This window comes from Vulpes vulpes, chromosome 13 (genome assembly GCF_048418805.1).
Source record: "Vulpes vulpes isolate BD-2025 chromosome 13, VulVul3, whole genome shotgun sequence".
Taxonomy (NCBI): Eukaryota; Metazoa; Chordata; class Mammalia; order Carnivora; family Canidae; genus Vulpes; species Vulpes vulpes.
The window spans coordinates 139,604,715-139,626,490 of record NC_132792.1 but is presented as its reverse complement, the minus strand read 5'-3'; the positions used below and the strand labels follow the sequence as shown (position 1 = coordinate 139,626,490).

At 50.8% G+C, this 21,776-nt stretch overlaps 2 protein-coding genes across 8 annotated transcripts in view; both read right to left on the bottom strand.

Moving 5' to 3' along the window:
* TOR3A (torsin family 3 member A) lies at positions 1 to 13,280 on the bottom strand. The gene is made up of 6 exons (XM_072733125.1): positions 12,477 to 13,280; positions 11,505 to 11,618; positions 10,630 to 10,895; positions 8,651 to 8,829; positions 1,356 to 1,480; positions 1 to 878 (listed from the first exon to the last, which is right to left on the bottom strand). The coding sequence occupies exons 1-6, from the start codon at positions 12,724 to 12,726 to the stop codon at positions 628 to 630; spliced, it is 1,185 nt and encodes a 394-aa protein (XP_072589226.1). The 5' UTR covers positions 12,727 to 13,280; the 3' UTR covers positions 1 to 627.
* Positions 13,281 to 16,087: 2,807 nt separating this feature from the next.
* The window catches only part of FAM20B (FAM20B glycosaminoglycan xylosylkinase), a 40,476-nt gene continuing 34,787 nt past the window's right edge, over positions 16,088 to 21,776 (bottom strand). For all 7 annotated transcript variants that reach the window (XM_072733121.1, XM_072733123.1, XM_072733120.1 and 4 more), the window contains one exon: positions 16,088 to 19,975. In XM_072733121.1, coding sequence (XP_072589222.1) covers positions 19,744 to 19,975 — 232 coding nt within the window. In that variant the 3' untranslated portion in view covers positions 16,088 to 19,743. The remainder of the gene's footprint in view (positions 19,976 to 21,776) is intronic.

Below are 21,776 nucleotides of genomic sequence, written 5' to 3'. Positions count from 1 at the left end.
TTTTAGAAAAATACAAAATTTAATCCTTACACGTGACACAGCCGTGTCAAAGCCCCTAGCTTAAATTTTTCTTTTAAATCTACAAGAGAACAAGTCTTAACCTACAGTGACCTGTGTATATATTCTTCCTCCACGTACCCTTTCTTCAGCCTGAGGCTCTTTGCTGATCTTCTGCTCACGGACAGAAGCTGCTCAGCTTCCCTCTGGCAACAACTTGAAAGCTGACCCACCTGCCCTGCAAACCTGAGGTGCACAGCCTGCCACTCGTAAGCAGAACTGAATTTTCCCTTTCCTGTCAGCAAGGGTCCTCCAACCTCAGGCCTCACACCCAAGTCCAGGCATCTGCAGGCAAGAGCTGAGATGCTAGTAAGTCCTTGGGATTTATTCTGCATGTGGTTTTCTCCAACCACCTGGCCCGCATTTTGGAACGTGGCTCTTTAAGGCACCAAGTGATTTAAAACATTGGCTCTGCTTCTGATTGAAGGCCTTCCTCTTTATACACCTTCTGTGTGTGACGGCTGGAGGCCACCCCGCCCCTCCTGCCCTCATAGTCCCAGACAGTGCCCTGACAGGCCCCAGGGTCCTGTGAGCCAAGGCAGGCAGCTTCAGGAAGTCTTCCTCTAGCCCTCAAGGCAGGAAGTAGTTAATTCTCTGGGAAATAGATTTGCAGCCCTGAGAAGAGAAGAGTTGTTCCTCCTTGGGGACATACACCATCATCTTGGCAATTTGATCCAGTGCCTCTTCTGTGTACAGGAGCTCCTGGCTCAGGAAAGCGTCACGTGCACACAGCCTCACGTGGCGGTACTCCAGGGGCAGGAAGGGGACGAAGAAGTCAATCAGGTTCTCCTTGACAAGACAGCTATGGCCAAAGCCACTATCTGAAACCAAGACCAGAGTTACATGACGCCCACTGGGGCTGACCCCAGCTGGAGTTTTAAGGTGTCCCCAGCCCTAAAGCCTGTGTCAAGAACTACCCACCACTGTCTCCTGTGGGAAAGCGTGCCATGGCTAACTGAGAACGTGTGCTGTAGGTGAAGTGGGCCACTGGGACACCGACTGCAGGTTTACAGTTTTGTTCAACAGCAGAAGGTGGAGGCGTGAACCACCAAGCTCACAGACACTCTTGCTCAGGGGTCCACAAGCTTCACAGACCACTGCCTGGGTTTCCAGGGCTGGGCAACTACCCTCAAAGCATTTCAGGAAAGGAGTTCAGCTCTCTCAGTCCTTCTCTTGTGTCTGCCTGGAGTTGACAACGAGCATGTGTGTCCTGTGTGTCTTGTCAACCTCAGAAGCCGACATTCCAACACAGACACGTCACCAGAGACTTGGCTTCTGTATGGCCAGGAGCCGCTTACCTGTGGACTGCTCGATCTCGGCCCGAAGCCGGGGCACCAGGTGTTCCAATTTTATTTCTTCCCGGGACCCTCCGGCCTGAAGCAGATTCAGAACAGCCTCATTGACGATGTTGCCGCCAAGGTTACTGAAAGAGACAAGGGCTTGTTAACAAATTTGATTTTTATATTTAGTGACACTGACCACCGAAGCCACTGCACAGGTGATGGGGCTTCTCCTCCGGGAGATCTTGTCCGAATCCAAAGTCTGCACAGAAGATGCTGTTCTGTCTTGTGCTCTTTTGACACGCACACGTACACGCGCGCGCGCGCACACACACACACACACAGGCTGTGCTAGGTGCACGGAACACCGCAATGGTAGGATGTAGTTTTTTCCCTTGACTTCTGTGGGGAAGGAGAGGCTTGTGACTCCAGGACTGCATAGCAGCCACTATGGTAGGAGCACCTAAGGCCCAAGGAGAAGACTCAAGAGGGAGGATGAGGCTTCTGAGCGCAGCTGGGCAGCCTGTGTGTCCAGGCAGGGAGGACTAGGAGGCCTGAAGGCAGGTGCAGGCCCGTGGGCTGTGAGGAGGCCTCTGCCACACACACAGGAGTTAGCTTACGGGCCACAGAGAACCACTGAAGGGGTTTGAACTTGGCAGTGTACAGGTGGAGTGACCCTCATTCTAGGGCCGCAGGGGTTGGACTGAAGAGGCGTGGAATGGGTACAGAAAGCAGGTCAGGGAGCTTTTGGCAACAGTCCATTTTGAGAGGTAGAAGGATTTAAGAATTGGTTTAGGAGGCCCAACTGCCAGGACCCTGTGCCTGATGGATGGGAGAAGCAAGGGAAAAGAAGTCCTCGAGGCACACAGCATTTCTTGTGAGCTGCCCCCAGCTGCTGACAAGTGGTGGGAATGTAGAAGGGTGCTGATGAAAGCTTGGATCTACACACACGAGTGTGTTATGCCGCCCACGACCTCTCTAGGGGCTGTGATGGCATTAGGCCACTGGAATTATGGGGCCAAAGCACAAGAGTGAGGACTGGGTTAGAGAGATGAAAGAAAACGAAGACGAGAGAAGAAATCAGGGCTGCCAAGCTTGGTTTCTTGGTTTCTGGGTTGTGAATTCAAGTCCTAGCTGGGTGTAGAGGTGACTTAAATAAATAAAACTTAAAAAAAAAAAAGAGAGCCACCCCCAGGGAAGCTGGAAGAGGTGGAGACCTGGGGCTGGCAGCACTTCCTCTGTGCTCCTCAGAGGGAGGGAGTAGCCCCATTCTCTCCTCAGGAAGCTCTGGCTAGCTGACACCTGCGGGTACGTAACCCATTTACCTGCTTATTTAGCACATGTGTGTGTCCTGTGTGCCAGGCTCTGTGCGAGGCTCCGGGACACAGGAACTGAGTGGTTCTCTCCCTGCCTCCGCCAGTGGATGAACCAGAACTGTGTGGTGATCCAGTGCATGCCTCCCTCCCCTAGGTGCCTGTGTGCCCGTCATGTTCCCAGGGGACCGGAGTCCCAGCAGGAGAGTCCAGCAGGGACAAGTTCAGCCAGACTGCCCCTGACACCTGCATGTAGGGAAGCTGCTGCCCCACATGCCACGAGTGACCACAGTTACATCAGCTGAGGCAAGAGCAGTCCCCTGCCAAGGGATTGCCCCATCTTGCATTCCCCAAGGGAGGCATGGGCAGGCGCACCCGTGGATGGGCTGGAGGGCAGGCATCCGGGAAGAGGAGTGGGATGCACACATTCAGCCCCACGACAGCGCGCTGCAGTGTTTAGCACAGTGCATATCCGGTGCTCAATAAACATGGATTAAACAAATCGACTCCTCTGTCTACACTGTTTCCATCTCCCTTCTCAATTTCTCCTCCATAGCCTATGTCGTCTTCATCTTTGTGAGGGGTGGCTCTTATCTCCCCCACCAAGACACCGGGATTGCTCCTTTAGAGAGATGTGGCTTTCCCGGAGCACCTCCGTTCTCCATATCCTCCCAGGCCACCAGCTGCCTAGGGGCCTGAAGTACCTCTGGAGACCAGCAGTCCCCTGGCTCTGGAACAGGACATGTCCTCTTCCAGCCTTTAGCCCACACATCCCAAACGAAGGAGACGTCAAAGGCCTCTCCAGAACTCTTAAACCCTAAACCTAATTTGCCAAGTCTTTCTTAAAAGAACCGATATAAACACCCAATTAGTAATCAGAGCCTCAGTGTCTTCATTTGTAAAATAAGAGAATTGGACCAGACCCCTTAGGTCACCTTAAATTCAGTGGTCAACAAATACATATTTTGGGGCACCTGGGTGGCTCAGTTGGTTAAGTGTCTGCCTTTGGCTCAGGTCATGATCCAGTGTCCTGGGACAGAGCTCTATGTGGGGCTCCCTGCTCAGTGGGAAGTCTGCTTCTCCCTCTGCCTTTGCCCCTTCCCATCCAGCTTGTGCTCTCTTTCTCTCAAATAAATAAAATCTTAACCAAATACACATTTCTATAAGCATCTTCCACATGCTGGGGTACAAGGCCTTTGATTCCATGAACAATTTACATTTTGTTTTGTTCTCTCAATTCTTCAAAACTCTATTCTTTCCCTGACATCAGCCCAAAGAGAACAGACATTATTTACCCTTTCCCTTTACTGCTTCACTGAGAAGAGGACAAGAGCTCTGATCTCCAGAGTTCCAAGACCCCCTCCAAGAACATTTTTTTTTTTTTAAGATTTTATTTATTCAGAGAGACAGAGACACAGGCAGTGGGGGAAGCAGGCTCCATGCAGGGAGCCCGATGTGCGACTTGATCCCGGGTCTCCAGGATCACACCCTGAGCTGAAGGCAGATGCTCAACTGCTGAGCCACCCAGGCATCCCCAAGAACATTCTCTACTTGGCAGAAACAGATAAAAGTCATCAGCGTTAGTGTAGGCCCTCGACCTACTGCCCAGGATACCCTGCTTCAGCTGCTGCCTCCTCCCTCCTGCCATCACATGCCACCACCATGGCAGCAGGACTGCAGAGCCACTAGCACCCTACTTCAAGCAGCCCGTTTAGTAGGAGTTTTTTCAGGAATGGACTGCTGGCCTTCAACTAATGGGATTTGTTCCCACCAACAGTTCAAATTAGCTGTGTTTTTCTTTCAAACATAAGAGTCCTCAGTCCTTACACGGGTAAGGCCACTATAGAAATCAAGCCCGAAGACTGAACTACTGTCTTCCCCGACCCATCCCTAGAAAACAGATGGTCACCAATTTAGGATTTTTCTACTTTACAATGGTACAAAAGCAGTAAGCATTCAAAAGAAATCTTTAAGTTGTGATCTTTTCCTGAGCTAGTCTGATCCTTCCTCATGATGCTGGGCAGCAGCAGGCAGCCACGCCATCACAAGGGTCAACAACTGATACCCTTACACCATTCTGCACTCACACAACCATGCTGTTTCTGTCAGTACGATGTTCTATCAATTACATGTGACAGTCAACATTTTGTTATAAGACAGGCTTTGTGTTAGATGATTTTGCCCAACTGTAGGCTAATGTGTGTGTTGTGAGCACTGCAGGCTAGGCTAAGCTATAGTGTTTGGTGGGTTAGCCGTGTTAAAATACATTTTCAACTTACAATGTGCTTATTGGGACATAATCCCCCTGCAAACGGGAAGATCTGTACCCAGAAACCTTCAGGACTTACAAGTAACTGCTCTCTGCATGCTGGATGGGATGGCGCTGAGCCACGTGGTCTGCCTGGCTGACCCGAGGGCTCTGGGTGGTGGGCACCCGGGCCTGTCAAAGACCACTGACTCTCCGAGACCGGCACAGTGGAGATCACATCCTCATGTCCTTGTCACAGGTGCACATCTTCCCCAGAGGCTGGCGTGGCCTTTCCATCCCCCACTGAGCACGGGCCCACAGGACGTCTTTTCCCCTGGTGGCTCCCTCCCCAGCCTCCTGTCCATTCACTGGTGACAACCCTGCCTCAGACAGTGCATGAAGGCCAGGTCACTGGGGGAAAGGGCAGGGTTAGAGGGGATTAGGACACTGCCCGCAGGTCAATGACTAAAATACCACAAAGGCAAACGTTTGCCTAGAGACTACAAGGTCACCCGGGTCGCATTAGGAAATGCTGGCACAGGCAGGGGTAAGGGTTTTCGAAGCTGAGAACCCAGTGGGAAATCAGTGCCCTGGCACTGCAGCTCAAGTTGGGGAAAGGTCAGCTTCTCTCTGCTTGTCTTTTCAAATCACCTCGGGGACACCCCCTCCCTGACCCTGAGCTCCTACACCGCCAGTAAGCACACACAAATCCCAGCAGGGAGTCTCAACTGGTTCCATCTTGTCTTGTGGGTTCACAATGACACAAGATCTGCCTCCACTCCTTGCTCCTCGACATGTTCCAGACATGTCCAAGCGAGGGGAAAATCCAGACTCCCTATCTCTCCACCTTCACAGGGTGCACACAAAACTGAAGCAAAGTCCCTACCAGCAGGGACAGGCCTGTCACCAGTGAGAAGGGGGCTGCGAGCAGAGGAGCAATTGATTACTCTTCCACTCTGAGGAAGAAGTGGCTTGTGAAGCATTTTGGGCTGGGCCAACAGGAAGGCAAACTTGACTTCTAACAGACCTTGGGCAGGACTTTCCCATTTGGAGCCACCACAAAAAGACAGGATTGGACAAGCTGATTTCTCAATTCATTTTTTACAAAGCCATTGCCAGAGCTTACAGACACCTATATGCAAACATATGCAAATGTTTGCAAATGTACGCAAAACTGAAATACTGTATAATGGTTAAGCGATGAGTTCCTGCATGGTCAGGGTGCAGATCTCAGCACAGGTGTGAAAGCAGAAGTGTTTCATTCAACACATCATACCCTGGATTTTAAGCCAGTGACTTCCTCTCGTGATCAGAGGAGAAACAGACCTTCCAAGGCTGGAGAAAGAACCGACCATGCTGGACTTAGTGGGACACTATCATCCAACTGGGTCTACCTTGGGAATTTTCAAGGACAGTTTGTACTTAATTTTCAACAAATGTGCTGCTTTGAAAACTTAATGCCCTTTTAAGAAAGGACTCAGAGTATATGAATTATATTCTATATTACAAAACCACAATAATCAAAATAGTATGGTATTGGCTTAAAAACAGACACATACGGCAGCCCCGGTGGCTCAGCGGTTAGCGCCACCTTCAGCCCAGGGCGTGATCCTGGAGTCCCGGGATGGGGTCCCACATCAGGCTCCGTGCATGGAGCTTGCTTCTCCCTCTGCCTGTGTCTCTGCCTCTCTCTGTCTCCCTCTCTGTGTCTCTCATGAATAAATAAATTAAAAATCTTAAAAAAAAAAAAAAAAAGACATGTAAATCAGTGGAACAAAATAGCCCAGAAATAAACCCAGGCATAAATGGTCAATTAATTTGTGACAAAGGAGCCAAGAATATACAACAGGGAAAGGATGGTTTCTTTAATAAATGGTGTTGGTAAAACTGAACACCCACATACAAAAGAATGAAACTGAATGACCACCTCACACCATGCACAAAAATTAACTCAAAATTGAGACGCCTGGGTGGCTCAGCGGTTGAGCATCTGCCTTCAGTTCAGGGCATGATCCCAGGGCATGATCGACTCCTGCATTGGGCTCCCTGCCGGGAGCCTGCTTCTCTCTCTGCTCTGTCTCTGTGTCTCTCATGAACAAGTAAGTAAAATCTTTAACAAACAAAAACAAACCTCAAAATGGATTAGACTTGAATGTGAGAGCTGAAACCATAAAACTCTTCAGAATTAGGCAGTAAGCTTTCTGACATCAGTCTTGGCAATGATTTTTTGGATTTGACACCAAAAGCAAAAATAAGCCACGGGATTACATCAAACTAAAAAGTTCTGCATAGCAAAGGAAACCAAAAAAACGAAAAGGTAACCTACTGAATGGGAGGAAATATTTGCAAATCATGGGTAGATCCTCTATTCAGAGGATCCGAATAGACATAAAGGAGGCATATAGACGGCCAACAGGTAGATGAAAAGATGCTGAACATCACTCCCCATCAGGGAAATGCAAATCAAAACCACAATAAGATACCATGTTAGAATGGCTATAACCAAAAAGACAGGAAGTAACATGTGTTATTGAGGATGTGGAGGAAAGAAAGGGAACCATTGTGCATGGGTGGTGGGAATGCAAACTAGTGCAGCCACTGTGGAAAACACTGTGGAGGCTCCTCACAAAGCTAAAGGTAGAATTACCATATGATCCAGCAGTTCCACTTCTGGGGATTTATCCAAGATAACGAAAATATTCAAAAAGATATACGTGCCCCTATGTTCACTGTAGCATTTTTGACACTAGCCCAAATATGGGAACCATCTAAGTGCCTACTGATGAATGGAAACGAAAATGTGCTACACACACACACACACACACACACACACAGGTATTATTCATAAAGTTCCATAAAACAATGAAATCTTGCCATTTGCAACAACAACCTTGAGGGCGTCATGCTAAGTAAGTCAGAGAAAGACAAATTCCGTATGATCTCACTCATACTTGGAATCTTACAACAACGATGATGACCCAAGCTCACAGATACAAAGAACAGATTGCTGGTTGCCAGAGGCCGGTGGCGATAAATAATAAGTCAGGGGATGTAGAGCACAGCCTGGCGACCGTAGTTAATAATACTGCATTGTATATTTGAAAGCTGCTAAGAGAGTAGATCTTGAAAATTCTTATCACAGGAAAAAAGTTGTGTAATTATGTATGATGATGGGTGTTAACCAGACTTACTGCAATCAATTCATAATACGTGACTTACGTATTGACTCACGTACCACACCTGAAACTGATGCTGTGTGTCAATTATACATCAAAAGAAAAGACAAAAAACCCCCTCAAGTGCCCTTCTAAGAGGGGATTCCTAGTGCGTGAATGGTCCCTCGGGGGGGGGGGGGGGTATGCACCCTAGAGAGTATGAAGGGAGCTTCAGCACTCTAAGCCATGGAGAGGGGGGGAGGATAGATGATGGACAGCTGCTCTTCCTCAGGTGGCCTGTCTGCGATGGGGCAGGGGAGGGGTGGGAGGCAGAGTCCTTCCAAGGGCCTTGGAGGTAGGATCAGGGCAGGACCCCAGAGACCTCCGGCTCCCCACCGCTGCTACCACCCAAGCAATGAGGCTTGTGTTTTCTGTACTGGAGCCTGTGTTGGGTTTCCCTTGCGAAAGAGGGTCTGTGGCCTGGGAGAGCGTGGAAGTCCTCCGCGTCAGCTGACTGCCAGGTCACAGCCGGCATACCTGGACAGAGCGTTCTCCTGCCCCTTCCCCAGCCCTCCGGACTACTGTTCTTGACCTCACCTGAGAAAAAGAAAGATGGTTTTCCGGGACTTAGCCCTGTGGTTCTCGGGAGCCTGGCGTTCCAGGTGTGGCCTGAGGACCTCCAGCAGTCCTGGATGCAGCTTCTCAGCCTCATCGAAAATGAACAGGGTCTGGTGGCAGCGCTCCTGCGTCTTCTTGATCTGAGTCGTTAGCTGCTCCTGCAGGGAATACAGGGAGCAAGGGAAGCTCATTCCCACCCTCCAGGCCTGAGGACCCTGACTGAGCATCTGCAATGGATCACCTGGGGTCCTATCTGAGGACTATCAATCCAGACCTCTGGGGGTGGGCCTAGGGCTCACATCTGTAATGAGCTTCCAGGGTGATTCTCATGCACCCTGAGGTTTGTGGAGAGGAAGAAGGCTTGGTTGGCCTTGGAAACAGGCCCCAGCCTTAGCTGTGCTCCCTGCCGTTCCAGATGAGGTCCCATCCCAAAACAAAGGTCCAATCACCCTTCCTAGGGGTAGGAGTCAGGCTCTAATATAGGGGAGGTAGGCAGAGCAGGTGCAAGTGCCTGGACGTGGCACAGTCCCCCGTCTGGAACTCCCAGGAGCAGAGTGCTCCCTAGCACCTGGGCTAGGCTGAGATCTCAGGGGAGAAGCCTGGGTGAGACCTGTCTGGGACTTGGCTAACTGGCACCTGGGATACCCCACCCCAAGCAAGATTGCTGAAAGCTCTCAGCTGAACACATTCTGCTCTGCCGGCTTCGCCAGGAGAACAGGGCCAGCTCCTGTGCCAGGCGGGGGTGTCAGCAGAGAACACACTCTAGCCACCTCTAACCTTCCTGATTCTGACCCAAATGTGTGTGTGTATGAGAAGATGTACAGCGGGAGAGACAGCGTGCACACGTCAGTTCTCACAGTGGGGCAGCTGAGATCCACAGCAGTTCTGCACAAAGCCAGTCTGTTCTAACTGGGCAGGCCTGGCTGACTAGTCACCAGTCACCAGCCCTTAGGACGCTTCACCCAAACTCTGCCCTCCCACACCGCACGGCGGCTGCCAGGTGACTCAGGCAGTCTCTATCCTCGGGGGCTTACGTCATCTTCCTGGGTTAATGCACCACAGACAGTGGGCCCGCAAGCCAAAGAGAGATGTGGTGACCTCTGTCCCACTGCAATGGGGCTTTGGTCATCGTCTGGCTTATTTGAAATACTACGTGTCTGAATGGAAGGAACCCAAAATAGCAGAGGCGGCAAGGACAATTTTTGTTCATCTACTTGTTGGTCATTTGGAGAAGACATGGAAAACCTTACATGCTATGGCTTCCTTTAAAACAAACAAACAAACAAACAAACAAAAAACACAGGATATGGACACCTGGGCTCAGTCCATTAAGCATCTGACTCTTGATTACAGCTCCGGTCATGATCTCAGGGTCATGAGATTGAGCCCTCCACACCCAGTGTGAAGCCTGCTTAAGATTCTCCCCCTCTCCCTCCCTCTCACCCCCCACCCCCACCTCAAAGCAGAATATGCAACTTTTTCACTAACATCACAATGATATAAAACTTGAAGGAAGCACACCAAAACGCTAACCGTGGTTGTGTGTGTGTGTGGCGATAATGATCAGGTTTTTGCTTTTCTCTGTTCTGCATTTCCTGCAACATTACCACTACTTCTGGAAGGGACAACTAATGCGTGGATTTTCTGTTTAAGCTTCGTCTGGTCTCAAGCACAGCTGGTAAAGAGACAGAGCCCAAGACACGTGGGGTTTGAATGTGAATCTTTCCTCCACATGCGAAGGCCCTCATCTCTGTGGAGTGGGTGTCTCTGAGGGTTACAGGTCCCATCACAAGGGCCACCAATCCCTATGCCCACGTTTCTCCGAGGCCACCTCCTGGCAGGGCAGGGCTGATTTCAAGGCTTTCCCTCCAGTGCCAAAAGCCCACAACTCGGGTTGTTGGAGCCTCTTTCCAGCCCCAGTTGTGCCGGCAAAGCTCCCCAGCACTGGCCGGCCTCACCTTGTACAGGTCCATGTACTTCGGGTGAGGAAAGTGGAAGGTGGCGATGAACATCTTGACACAGTCACTCCTCTGCCCATCCCGGTACAGGTTCTCTGCCAGCAACCGCGCCACGAAGTTCTTGCCCGTGCCAGACCAGCCGTGGAAGGACAGTGCCAGGGCCTTGTCTGGCCGGGGCAGCTCTAGGTAGCCCCTCACTGCGGTCAGGACCAGCTCCCGGGCCAGATGCTGGCCGTGCAGTCGTATGCTCAGGTCCGATTCTAGGCCTAGCAGCCGGGAAGAGGGAGCCACTGTGAGGTGCATACAAGTGCCATCCCCACCACCAGGCTCAGCAACGGCTGACAGACCGGGTACCTCTGAACATCTCTGGGCAGAAGGGGGCAGGGGGCGTCACCTATTCAAACTGCCTGGCCTCAGAATAAGAAACCACTGGGCAGACCTTGCAGCCTGGAGGGATTCAAAGGCTACTTTGGAAGATTGGATTTAGGCAGAGACGGGAATCACCTTTTCCAAGGGTCCTGAAGACACCCCAGAATGGTTGGCAGAATCCTGCCTGGAGAAGAAACCCCATTCCCCTGGCCCATGAAGGTGCTCCCACCCACATGTTTCAGGACCCCCCAACTGCTTTGTGGGGATCCCCTCACACAAATACATTCAATTCAGCAAACACCTGTCGAGGACAGCGAGTGTGTGCCAAGTCCTCTGCTAGCCCCTCCTTCCTTCCAGCTATGAGGTTACAGGGCGTGGATACGGGGGCTCCGGGAGCCACAGTGGGGCACGGAGGATGTGCTGTCGGCTATGGGCAGGATGATGCAAAGTCCCTTGCACCCTGGCAGTGCCCCTGGCCCCAGCCTTAGGGCCACGCAAGGTCCAACCTGTGAAGTTGTTGGAGATCCTGCAGTCCCCACTGTCGCAGCAATCCTGGAAGCTGCAGTACCACGAGGTCAGGATGGCCAGGTACTGCTGGCCCAACAGGGGGAGGCTCCAGCCTGGAAAAGCGGGAGCTGTGAGACCGGGCCGCAGCCTAGAGCCTCGGGGAAGGTGGACACTGTCTCCCTGCAGCCAAGCTGAGCAGTTCTTGTCCTCTGTCCTCCCTCCAGCGCTACTCCTCACTGCTCTTCCCTGGGCCTTCCTCACACCCTGCGGGGGAGCGGGCAGGAGTGGGCACCCCCAACTTTGAGTTGGGAGATGGCCCCTGTTAGGAGTACAGCTCCCTCAGGGGTTCAACGGGCCCCACCTCCGCAAGTGCGCCTCAAGCCCCGCGGGCCACAAGCCCAGGCCTGCCCACGAGCCTGCAGTCCACAGGGAGGCAACAGCGGCTGGTGATGGCGATGGTGATGCTGATGGCCCTTCTTCCCACTTGCTTTAACTCCAAGATCACGTGACCACAGACAACCCCAAGGGCCTCTCCAGTCTTGTCAAATGCCAATCCGAAGATACGCGGCATTAGCAAACAGCGCCACACACCAAACCCCGCTGGGATTTAGACATCTTCTGATGGAAATGAAAGATGATCCCGGCAGCCCGGCAGGATCGCCGTCCCTCGAGCACGAGGGCCCGAGAATTACCCACAAGGGCTGCGAGGAGCCTCAGGGATCAGCTGGTCCTCGGCAGCGAGGCGACAACCCTCCAGCACCGCTTGTCCGTGACAGCGGGACCCGAACACGGGTGCGGGCCTGCGGCGGGCCGGGCCCTGCCTCGTGGCCGGCGGGGAAGGGCAGGCCCGCCGGGACCCGGGGAGGTGTGGCCGTCGGGGGCGCAGCCGGGCGCCCGGTGGTGGCCGCAGGGCTGGGACGGCGGCCCCCGCCCCCCCCCGCCCCTCCGCGGCGCCGGGCGGCCGCTCTCACCCGGGGGCGCGGCGCGAGCCTCCCCGTCGCGCTCGCAGTCGTCGGGCCACACGCGGCAGCGCAGGAGCGCCCAGTAGCGCCGGGACAGGGCGGCGGCCGCCCTCAGCCGCTCGCGCAGGCCCTGCAGCGGCTCCCGGGCCCCGTCCGGCGGGCTCGGGTCGTCGCGGGTTCCCGGGGCGCCGGGCCGCGGCAGGAGCAGCAGCAGCAGCAGCAGCGGCGGCCGCAGGGGGCGCGGGCACAGGCGCCTCATGGCCCCCCCTCCCCCCCCCCGGCTCTCGGCGCTCCCGGGCCCGAGCCGGGCGCCGCCGCCGCCGCCGCGGGAAGCGAGGCCCAGGCCCGCCCCGAGGCCGCCCCGAGGCCCCCGCAGGCGCCGCCCAGCGCCGGGACTCGCTTCCGGACGCGCGCCCGTGCGCGGAGCCTGCGGTCGCCGGGAGGGAGCAGCCGGGCCGCCGAGCGTCCCTCCGGCAGCCGCGGCTTCCGCCCTGCCCCCGGGTGCCGAGGAGCCCCGGCCGCCCCTCTCCGGCCCGGCGGGGCGGGCAGCCGCGTGACGGCGGGCGGCGGCCGGGGCGGGGCGGGGCCGGGGCGGGGGCGGGGCTGCGGGACGCCGCCCCGGGGAAGGCCGGAGCCGAGCGAGGCGGGCTCCTCCACGGCGGCCGCGGGACGCCGTCTCCTCCTCAGCGGCCGCCGCACGCTCGGCCGGCCCGGGGAGCTCCGCCGTGTCCTCGGGCCCGGGCGCTGCCCCGAGGTCGGGGCTCCGGGGAGGGCTCTGCAGACAGGAAGACCCGCCGCGTCCGCCCAGCGCCGCGTCCGACGCCCCAGCAGCCGCGGGAGGCCCGCAAGCACGTGTCAGGACGCGGCCGCCGCCTGCCCGGTCACCTGTGAGCGCGGGGTGCGGCGAAGCCTCCGGGAGGCCCCTTCAGCGGCAGCGCCCAGGCCGTCGAGCAGGCCACAGGGAACACACGTTCATGCTTATTTGGGGCCTGAGAACACGAACTCCTACCCAGTGAAGGGGCGAGATCGGCGACCCGGCGTGGGGATTCAGACCCCTGCGTTCCCCGTGCGGCCTTGGCTTTACCTGGCCCACACCTGCCCGACTCCCCACCCGTCCGATGGCCTAATAAAGCAGCCCCTCGACGGGGGCTGACGGTTAATGAGCTTGTTCAGTTACATGCTGATTCTTACTATTTTAAGGATTTTATTCATTTATTCATGAGACACAGAAAGAGAGGGAGAGGCAGAGGGAGAAGCCGGCTCCACGCAGGGAGCCCGACGTGGGACTCGATCTCGGGACCCCAGGATCATGCCTGGGCCCAAGGCAGGCGCTAAACCGCTGAGCCACCTGGGGATCCCCCCACGATTTTTATTATATATGCCCCCTGCCCTGGATAAGGCCCTGGATGGTCTACACAGGCTTAACGGATTTATAGTAGCGATGCTTACAAGTGAGTTTATGGTGATAAAACTAATAGTGACACTGGTTTCTTTTAAAACCCCAAGTTTAGGTAAAACTTTACAAGTTTTACTCTTAACTTTCATGTAGGACTAACTTCTAATTTCTGCAGTGTTCTGATCTGAATTTCTTAGGATTTAGTGGTAAATAAAGTAGGTAGCTGGAAAAATCTTGGACATTCTGATTTCAAGAAGACGCTTTCTGGGCAGCCCCGGTGGCGCAGCAGTTGAGCGCAGCCACCTAAGCCCAGGATCGAGTCCCGCGTCGGGCTGCCTGCATGGAGCCTGCTTCTCCTTCTGCCTGTGTCTCTGCCTCTGAATGAATGAATGAATAAATAAATAAAAATATTAAGAAACGCTTTCTTTTCCTAAGGGTAAACTTTTTTTTTTTTTTTTGGCCATTGTCAGTTCCACATAGAAACAATAGATCCAAAAACCAGTTTTTAGACAAGCCTCTGGTTTCAATAAACTGCTAACTTCCATTCTCAGGGCTTAGAGGCAGTTGGTTCTCTGTCGAGGAGCAAGATCTCACAGGTGATGGCGACCTCTAGAGGCCGTTGTGAAAACTATCCGCCGTCACCCTGACTGCTTGGCAAGTAAACTCCTCTTGGTGCTACTCGCGTGTGGGGTCCAGGGACGAGTAGCATTGATATCACCCAGGAGCTTGTTAGAAACGCACGATCTGGGATCCCTGGGTGGCGCAGCGGTTTGGCGCCTGCCTTTGGCCCAGGGCGCGATCCTGGAGACCCGGGATCGGATCCCACGTTGGGCTCCCGGTGCATGGAGCCTGCTTCTCCCTCTCTGCCTCTCTCTCTGTCTCTGCCTCTCTCTCTCTCTCTGTGACTATCATAAATAAATAAAATAAATAAATAAATAAATAAATAAAAAGAAACGCACAATCTCTGGCCTCAAAACTACTCAATCAAAATCTGCATTTTAACAAAGTCTAAGAGAAAACGGGCACACACACCCGTACCAACGTCATCGAAATGGCACCAAGCTTTGCCAGAGAGCTTCCCGACCTGCTGGAGGCAGTCAACTCTGTCCTGAAAACAGCCTTTGTGTAAAGTCACACCTTTATCTCCAATTAAACTTGGCATGTTAAAAGCAAACTGAAAATATAAAATCAATGTTCCACAGCTCATCTATACACTAGTGGCTCCTTTAACGTTTACACTAAGGAGCAACCGAAACACCACTCTGGACGCTCCACGCGGGGCACACCTGATGAAAAGCTTCCCAGGGTTTCCCATAGCCCGAGGCGCTCAAACAGGGTACAGGCCCCAGAGGCCCTGTGCTATGGAAGTCCGGCCTCTGCACACACGTCAAGCCTACATCACCCTCCCCTTCCTCAATGTAGGTTCTGCCTCCGGCTCGTCCTCCTGACCCCGGAGGATGATTCGTTTCTTTTTATTTCTACTGTGACTCATTTATATCATTCCTGACACACTTGGTTCCCTTGTGTGGGGACTCCAGGCCCCACTGTTTACTCAGGTCTGAATACTTCATGAACCCTCCCTATTCCCAGCTACCTTTTTCAAGCTTTAACACCAGTCTTTTGGATAATATGCTTAAGAAGTGAACGCCTGACTCGCACCTGGGGAAAGGTCAGAAGTGGTCAGCCAGCGAAGAACATGTCCTAGGTGCAGCCTTCCACTGGCATCCATGTGCACATGACAAAAAGCGCCAACAAAAATGTGACAAACCAAGTAAAAACTTAAATCTGCTTTGTTATCTAGTTGAGGTTTATGATGTTGGATTTCTATCTCAAAATTTAAAAATGTGGCTCTCCTAATAATAATCAGGGCCCTGGTCTCCTCCATATCTTTAAGGTACTATGCTGACAAGTTCTTCACCATTTGTAATTCTTTACTTCTAAAGAAGCTGCAAGAATGGGCTGAATTACTAGGTATACAAAAAGCTCCGAAGAATTATCCAGTGGAAACTTTTAGAGTCACAACCTGGGATAGGCCTTTTGAAGACTAGTGAGGCAGTATAAAGGTCTTCCCCATCAGATACCGTGAAGCGATCCCTATGGAAGTTGAAGTAGGTGCAGAAGATGTCCTCCTTTTATGTCCCCTAAAAAAACAGGAAATTTGGAACAGAAAACACTGAAAACAGCTTCAAAGAAGGGGAAAAAGGAATAAAAGATGATACACCAATACTTATTAAAATCTTTATTCGTTTTCTTTTTTTTTCTTTTTCAGAACTGAAACCCACAGAACACATTAGAAATTTAGGTGCATTGTCTGTTCCATTTGGTGTCTTACCAAGCCCAACCCCTAGTTGTGCAACAGCTCTGAGAGGAAATCCTTGGCAGATCAAAACAGAGGGTAGTGACTCCTATACCATCCTTTTCAGCAAATAAATTAGCTTCCTGGTCAATTACTCCCAGCTCTCTGCCCCCCCTTACATTTTGTGTTTGTAACACCTTCGTTCCTTAAAAGCTTGTGGCAGTGGAGTACCCGGCCCCTGCCCCTTCAACCCGGAGTCGAGGCCTCAAAGGGAGAAAAACTGGCCTTCCCCTGGACAACACTTTCACAACGTCGCTCACTCCCGTGCCAAGCCACGGCTGGCTCACCAGAGCTACCCAGCAGCTGCCTGCTGGATGGTCCTTATGTCACTTGGGGCCACTCTCAGAGACTGAGGAAAGACCCTTTCACTAGCTTCAAGTTCTTCAGCAACATAAGTCAGTGTTTCCCTGTGTCAAAATAAATACATTTTTTTTCTCGCTACAATACATATATGACTATATACATCCATAAGCCTTTACTCATGTTTCCTGAAGCTCAAGCTCACAAGGTAACTCCTATCAGACAGCTCACCGACAGATGCTGTTTTCTTGCCATTGAGGTGTGGTCATTTACTGGTCAAATAAGAATACAAGGACCATGGACAATGAATGCTGAAAGAATACGGTGGGTGCAAAGGAAAAAGCCAGAAGTATTTTTTTTTTAAGGAAAAGAAAAGATGAATTTCCTTGGAAGAACTTGTTCAGGTGACACTGAAAAACTGCCATGTGTAGGATTCATCTTTCCTCAAATAATATGCAATGGATGTACCTGAATTCTTCCATTTCCTCCTTAAATCTCATTTGATATATTTAGTCCTGAGTGCAACAGGGAGAAATGTCTTATTACTATATTACTGAACAATACTCTGAGCAAACCACAGATCCTGTCTATTAATTTGTTTTGCACAGAAAATTATTTACACCCAAACCCACAATATAGCCTCGTATTAAAGAACAATTTAGAATAAAACTTCTATACCCATAATTCCCCATTTAAACTCTGGAATAAACGTATTTAAGAAGTGGGAGGAGTAAGGAAATGGTAGTCAGTTCTGATTTTGTTCATTTGATACTATTAAAATGTGTCCACATCTACCTCTAGATGTTGGCTAGGCACACCCACCCTAAGGCTGACCAGGAACCCCTCAGTGACTTGAGTATCTTAGTGCTACAGAATCCACAAAGAGGACACAGTGACAAAACTTTAAAAGAAAGATACCTGCTTCTGTTTCTCAAACAGATTTTGGTTTTCTTGCATTTTAGAACTATCAGCTTATGGTTGGTTTTTTTCCAAGATATGCCTACACATACCTTCCAAGTTTAATCCAATCCCGATCAGAACATAAATCTATGTCCTAAGAGTCCTGTCATAGCAGCACCTATTGATATATGACTTTAACCACAATAGCGCTGAACATTCACCTCTTACGGTCATGAGTTTTGAAACAGTAGGAAAGAGAATGAAATTATACAGTTTCTGCCCTGTTTTGAAAGAAAGGATGTGACATTTTCATAGCGACTTTCCCTCCTGCTTTTTCCCTTAGCAGTATCTCTGCCTTCCACGTTGTGAAAGAAGTTCCCAGTCTGAGAACAATTCTCACTCATTTCACTGCGGCATCCCATATGTCTGCGAGAATACTAGCCCACCCTTTGGTTTCACTCACGTTTCTTCAGGTGAGTGTGCTGGCCTCATGCCCGCTGTCTCCCGCTGGCCAGCTTCCTGACACTCTGGGGGGAGCACAAAACACGGTATTTTCAAGCTCAACTGTGAATTTTACACAGTAAATGGCCTTAAAATTGGAATCTGAAGCCTCCTTTTATTAACACGGTTTCAGTGTTTTGTGCTAATACTTGTCTTAAATTCAATAACTTTTTTTTTAAATCACTCAGCCCATTTTTGCAGATGTCTCAAAATGTAGAGTACAAAAGCATCCTGACCTTATACTGTTGTTAAGAGTTACAGGCTACTCAGCTGTCTTTCGATGTGAAAAAATTAGGATATAAATTCTAAGCTGCTTTTGAAAGGGTGGCTGCCCCAAACTGCTCTCCAATGGCTGGATTAAATCGCTCCCCGATACTGTTTAAATATTAGTCTCTGCTCGGCAGAAGTGCAAGGCTTGACCGGCACCCAGACAGGATGCAGGAGAGGTGCGCCCGGGGAGGTGGCACACTGGGCCTGTTGTCCTCAGACCCTATATTGCACTGCAGCTGCTCCTAGGTCCCAGCCGCACTGGTGGAACACAGAATGAGTCTGGGCCTTAGCCTCCTGGAACCTTCGAGTGCCACCTGGACAGGGACAACAGCGCCACACCGCCGGCTCAGAACACCCATCGAAATTAAGTGATAAAGTTAGGGCTTGACGTAAATCAAAATCTTAAGGCTCTTCCCGGTAACCTCCTTCATTTTAAGGCTCAGAAAGCTTAAAATCTTTGTTCCCAGTTTTCTGCATGGCCCGTATCACAAGACAGGTGGAGCCACCAGCAGATTGGCGCATGCTCAGCTGAGGGAGCAACGGCACAGGCAAGACTGCCTGCCGATCTCTCCATCTCTGATGTCTCCATCTCTCGGGAGCAGCCACTTCAGCGACCAAATGCCTTAAAGGCTGAGGTGGAAATTCACTGCAGATGAGAAATCAGGATGGCAGCAGTCACAGGCAACTTAACTCTTATTCAAGGCATTATTAGCTCAATTTGCTTTAATTCAGAAAGGATTTGGCTGCTTTGGCCAAGAGGGAAAAATAACCTCTTCATGAGAGAATCCTGCTTAGACGATTTGGGGGCTGATTTGGATACAACTATGCGAATGCAGATCTTAGGTTCAAGTCATGTTTGCTTTTCCACACCTGCAAACTCAGATATGGGGGGTGGGAGGGTTCTCCAGTTCTGGTTTTGTCTCTTCCTCCCTCCTCCAAGATATCCTGAAAAGCACTACCAGCCAATCACTTAAAAGCCCAGCACCTTTTCTGATTTTATCTTTCCCACTAATTCTATTCTAAAGATATCCCTTCCAACAGAACAAGCTATTTTGGCTCAAGTGAATGCCAGGTTTTACCTGCTGCCACTCATCGGGAGGCAGTAAAATTCCCAACTGGACTAGTCCTGGTTAAAAAAGGACTCAAGAGATTGCCAAAGGTTTTCGGGAGATCCACAGGTGTGGAGAAAGGACTAGAAGGATGAACTCCAACTACATACTCCAGAACCAGTCCCAGTATTAACTACCCAAATGTCACACCTCAATCTGTCCTGTGGCAGGCGAGTCAGGGCCGACTGACCAGGAGGCCCCCCCACAGGACGGGCCAAACGCCGAGAAGTCAGGGAGTTCAGTGGGAACGCTCCTGGGGTCAGAAACCCATAGTCTTTGCTTTAGTTTCTCCTACAGAAATCACCAAAAGAATCCAAGGCCACCCTGTCCCCTATCACCAGAGCTTCCTGCTGGCCATTTCCAATCCATCTCAAACCATTTGGAAGTGATTGTGCTGTTTCTCTAGCTTTGTAAAAAGTAGTTTCACTTATTTTGTGTTGCGAATTACAAGTGGGAAAGAGGCATCCTGTCTTCTACCAGCACAGTGTCCGCCCCAAACTGATCAGTGCACTGCTTCACGGTGGCCAGGACGCTCAGGAGCCGCTGGTCCACAGCGTCCAGGTGAGGCTCAGACAGCACAGGGGAGATGGGGTCATGGGCCATGGCAGATTTTAAGGCAGACTTCAGCACACCGTTCTTTAGGTAGTTCAGTCTGTTCCACGTAGAAACCCGAATGCTGGAAGAAGTTTTAAGGGAGATTACATGAAACCTCATACTGTCAAAAGTTTAAAGCCTACTTGGCAGGCAGAAGTCAAGAAATAATAATGTAAAATGTTTCAACTAAAAAAACAAACAAAAAAACCCAAACTTTTTCCAAAGTACCTCTACATTATGAATAAGTCACATTACCACATTTTGATATTTTTTCTACGTAAATAACAGACATATGCAAAGTTTTACACATGTTCATTCCAATGTGTAAATAAATTTGTAACAGGAAAAATGTGAAACAATCTGCCTGTTCAACTACTGGGAAATGGTTCAATTTATGGCTTATCTGTTCAAGGGAATACCATGCAAAACTGTTTTCAAAATTTAGTGACTTGAAAAATGTCCGTGATATAATTAATATTGGGTTGGGGAGAAAGCTGGAGGAGCAAGTTTTACTCCAAATCTGTGGGGAAAGAAAATGTGTGTGTTCGTACAAACACACCTATATATAAACACATACACACGATTAAAACGAAGTCACCGCAATGTAAGTGACCCTTACCCTTATATCTTAATAGGTAATTTTAACTTTGCTTTTGTGCTTCTGAATTTATAAAATCCCTACCATTAATATAATAATTAAAATATAAGTATTCTACTCACTTCCTCTGGGTAATGTGGGAATTACTATGTATACACAAAAGTGTGACTCTGCAAGAGGCAGCCTGTCCTCTATCTATTTAAAAGGGAAGAGTGATCTGTGGACAAAGCATGCCAGGCACAGCGGCAGTACGATTTTGCTATTCTAAAGAACACTACAAATGCCCAGAGCATCAGAACTTCCCCTGTGTGACTAAGGCATCACTTGTTTGCCTCTCAGCCCCAGATTCACTCTCCATATAGGCGCTGCTATAACGGGGAGAATTCCTCGAAGCATCTCTCCCATCAAGCTTTCTCAGTGGAAGGTCACTGGGTGATACTGCAGAAGGAAGAGGCTCTCCAGACCCTTCTGGCTGCTGCACAAGTGGGTCAGTAGCTGGGGAGAGGGTATCATCAAAGAGCTGGGTACAGTGCAGGCCCTCAAGCAAGCTCTGCCCTGGCCACATTCCCAGAATAAGCAGGCCCTCCTGACATGGAAACCTGAGCCCCAAGGGCCACCTGCCCTTGCTGGCACCCTTTGCAGGCCCACGAATGTGCCTTGTCTACAGCCCAGACTGTTTCTTCTGAGCAGTCCCACCCCTCTGTTACACCAGGACTCCAGTTGTAATTCATCGCCTGAACCTGCACCCCAGATGGCTGCTTCCTGCTTGCCCCGTGCCTGCAAACCAGCCAACTTCTCTGCTGTCCGGTGGACTGAACTATCCTTCTCCACTGAGGTCCAAACCCTAGCCTTGCACACAGAGGGCTTGCTTCCAAGTTTGTCCTTCCTTGGTACTCTCCGTTGGCCCTAAAAAGATTCCTTTTATAGTTACTCTCACACCAGAGCTTCTTTATACTAAACTTTCCCATTTAACCTACCACATCTTTTCTATCTTCTGACTGGATCAGAATGATAACACTGACCATTACCATAAAAACATCTTCTTTCAAAGACATGGTTTTGGATTGGACATACCACTGCCTCCTATTAACGAGAACAATTAAGGGTTGCTTCAGTCAACATTTCTGCACAATTCTGTACTGCTGCTATTAAAAAAAGAAGAGAAGAGAAACAGCCCAGTTGCCAGAAGGGGCAGTCATATGGGATCTGAGTGTCTCTGGTGGTTAACCAGTAGGAGTGGTGCTCCTGGATTCCCGTAGCTGTGTAGCTGAGCTGAGTGAGGTGC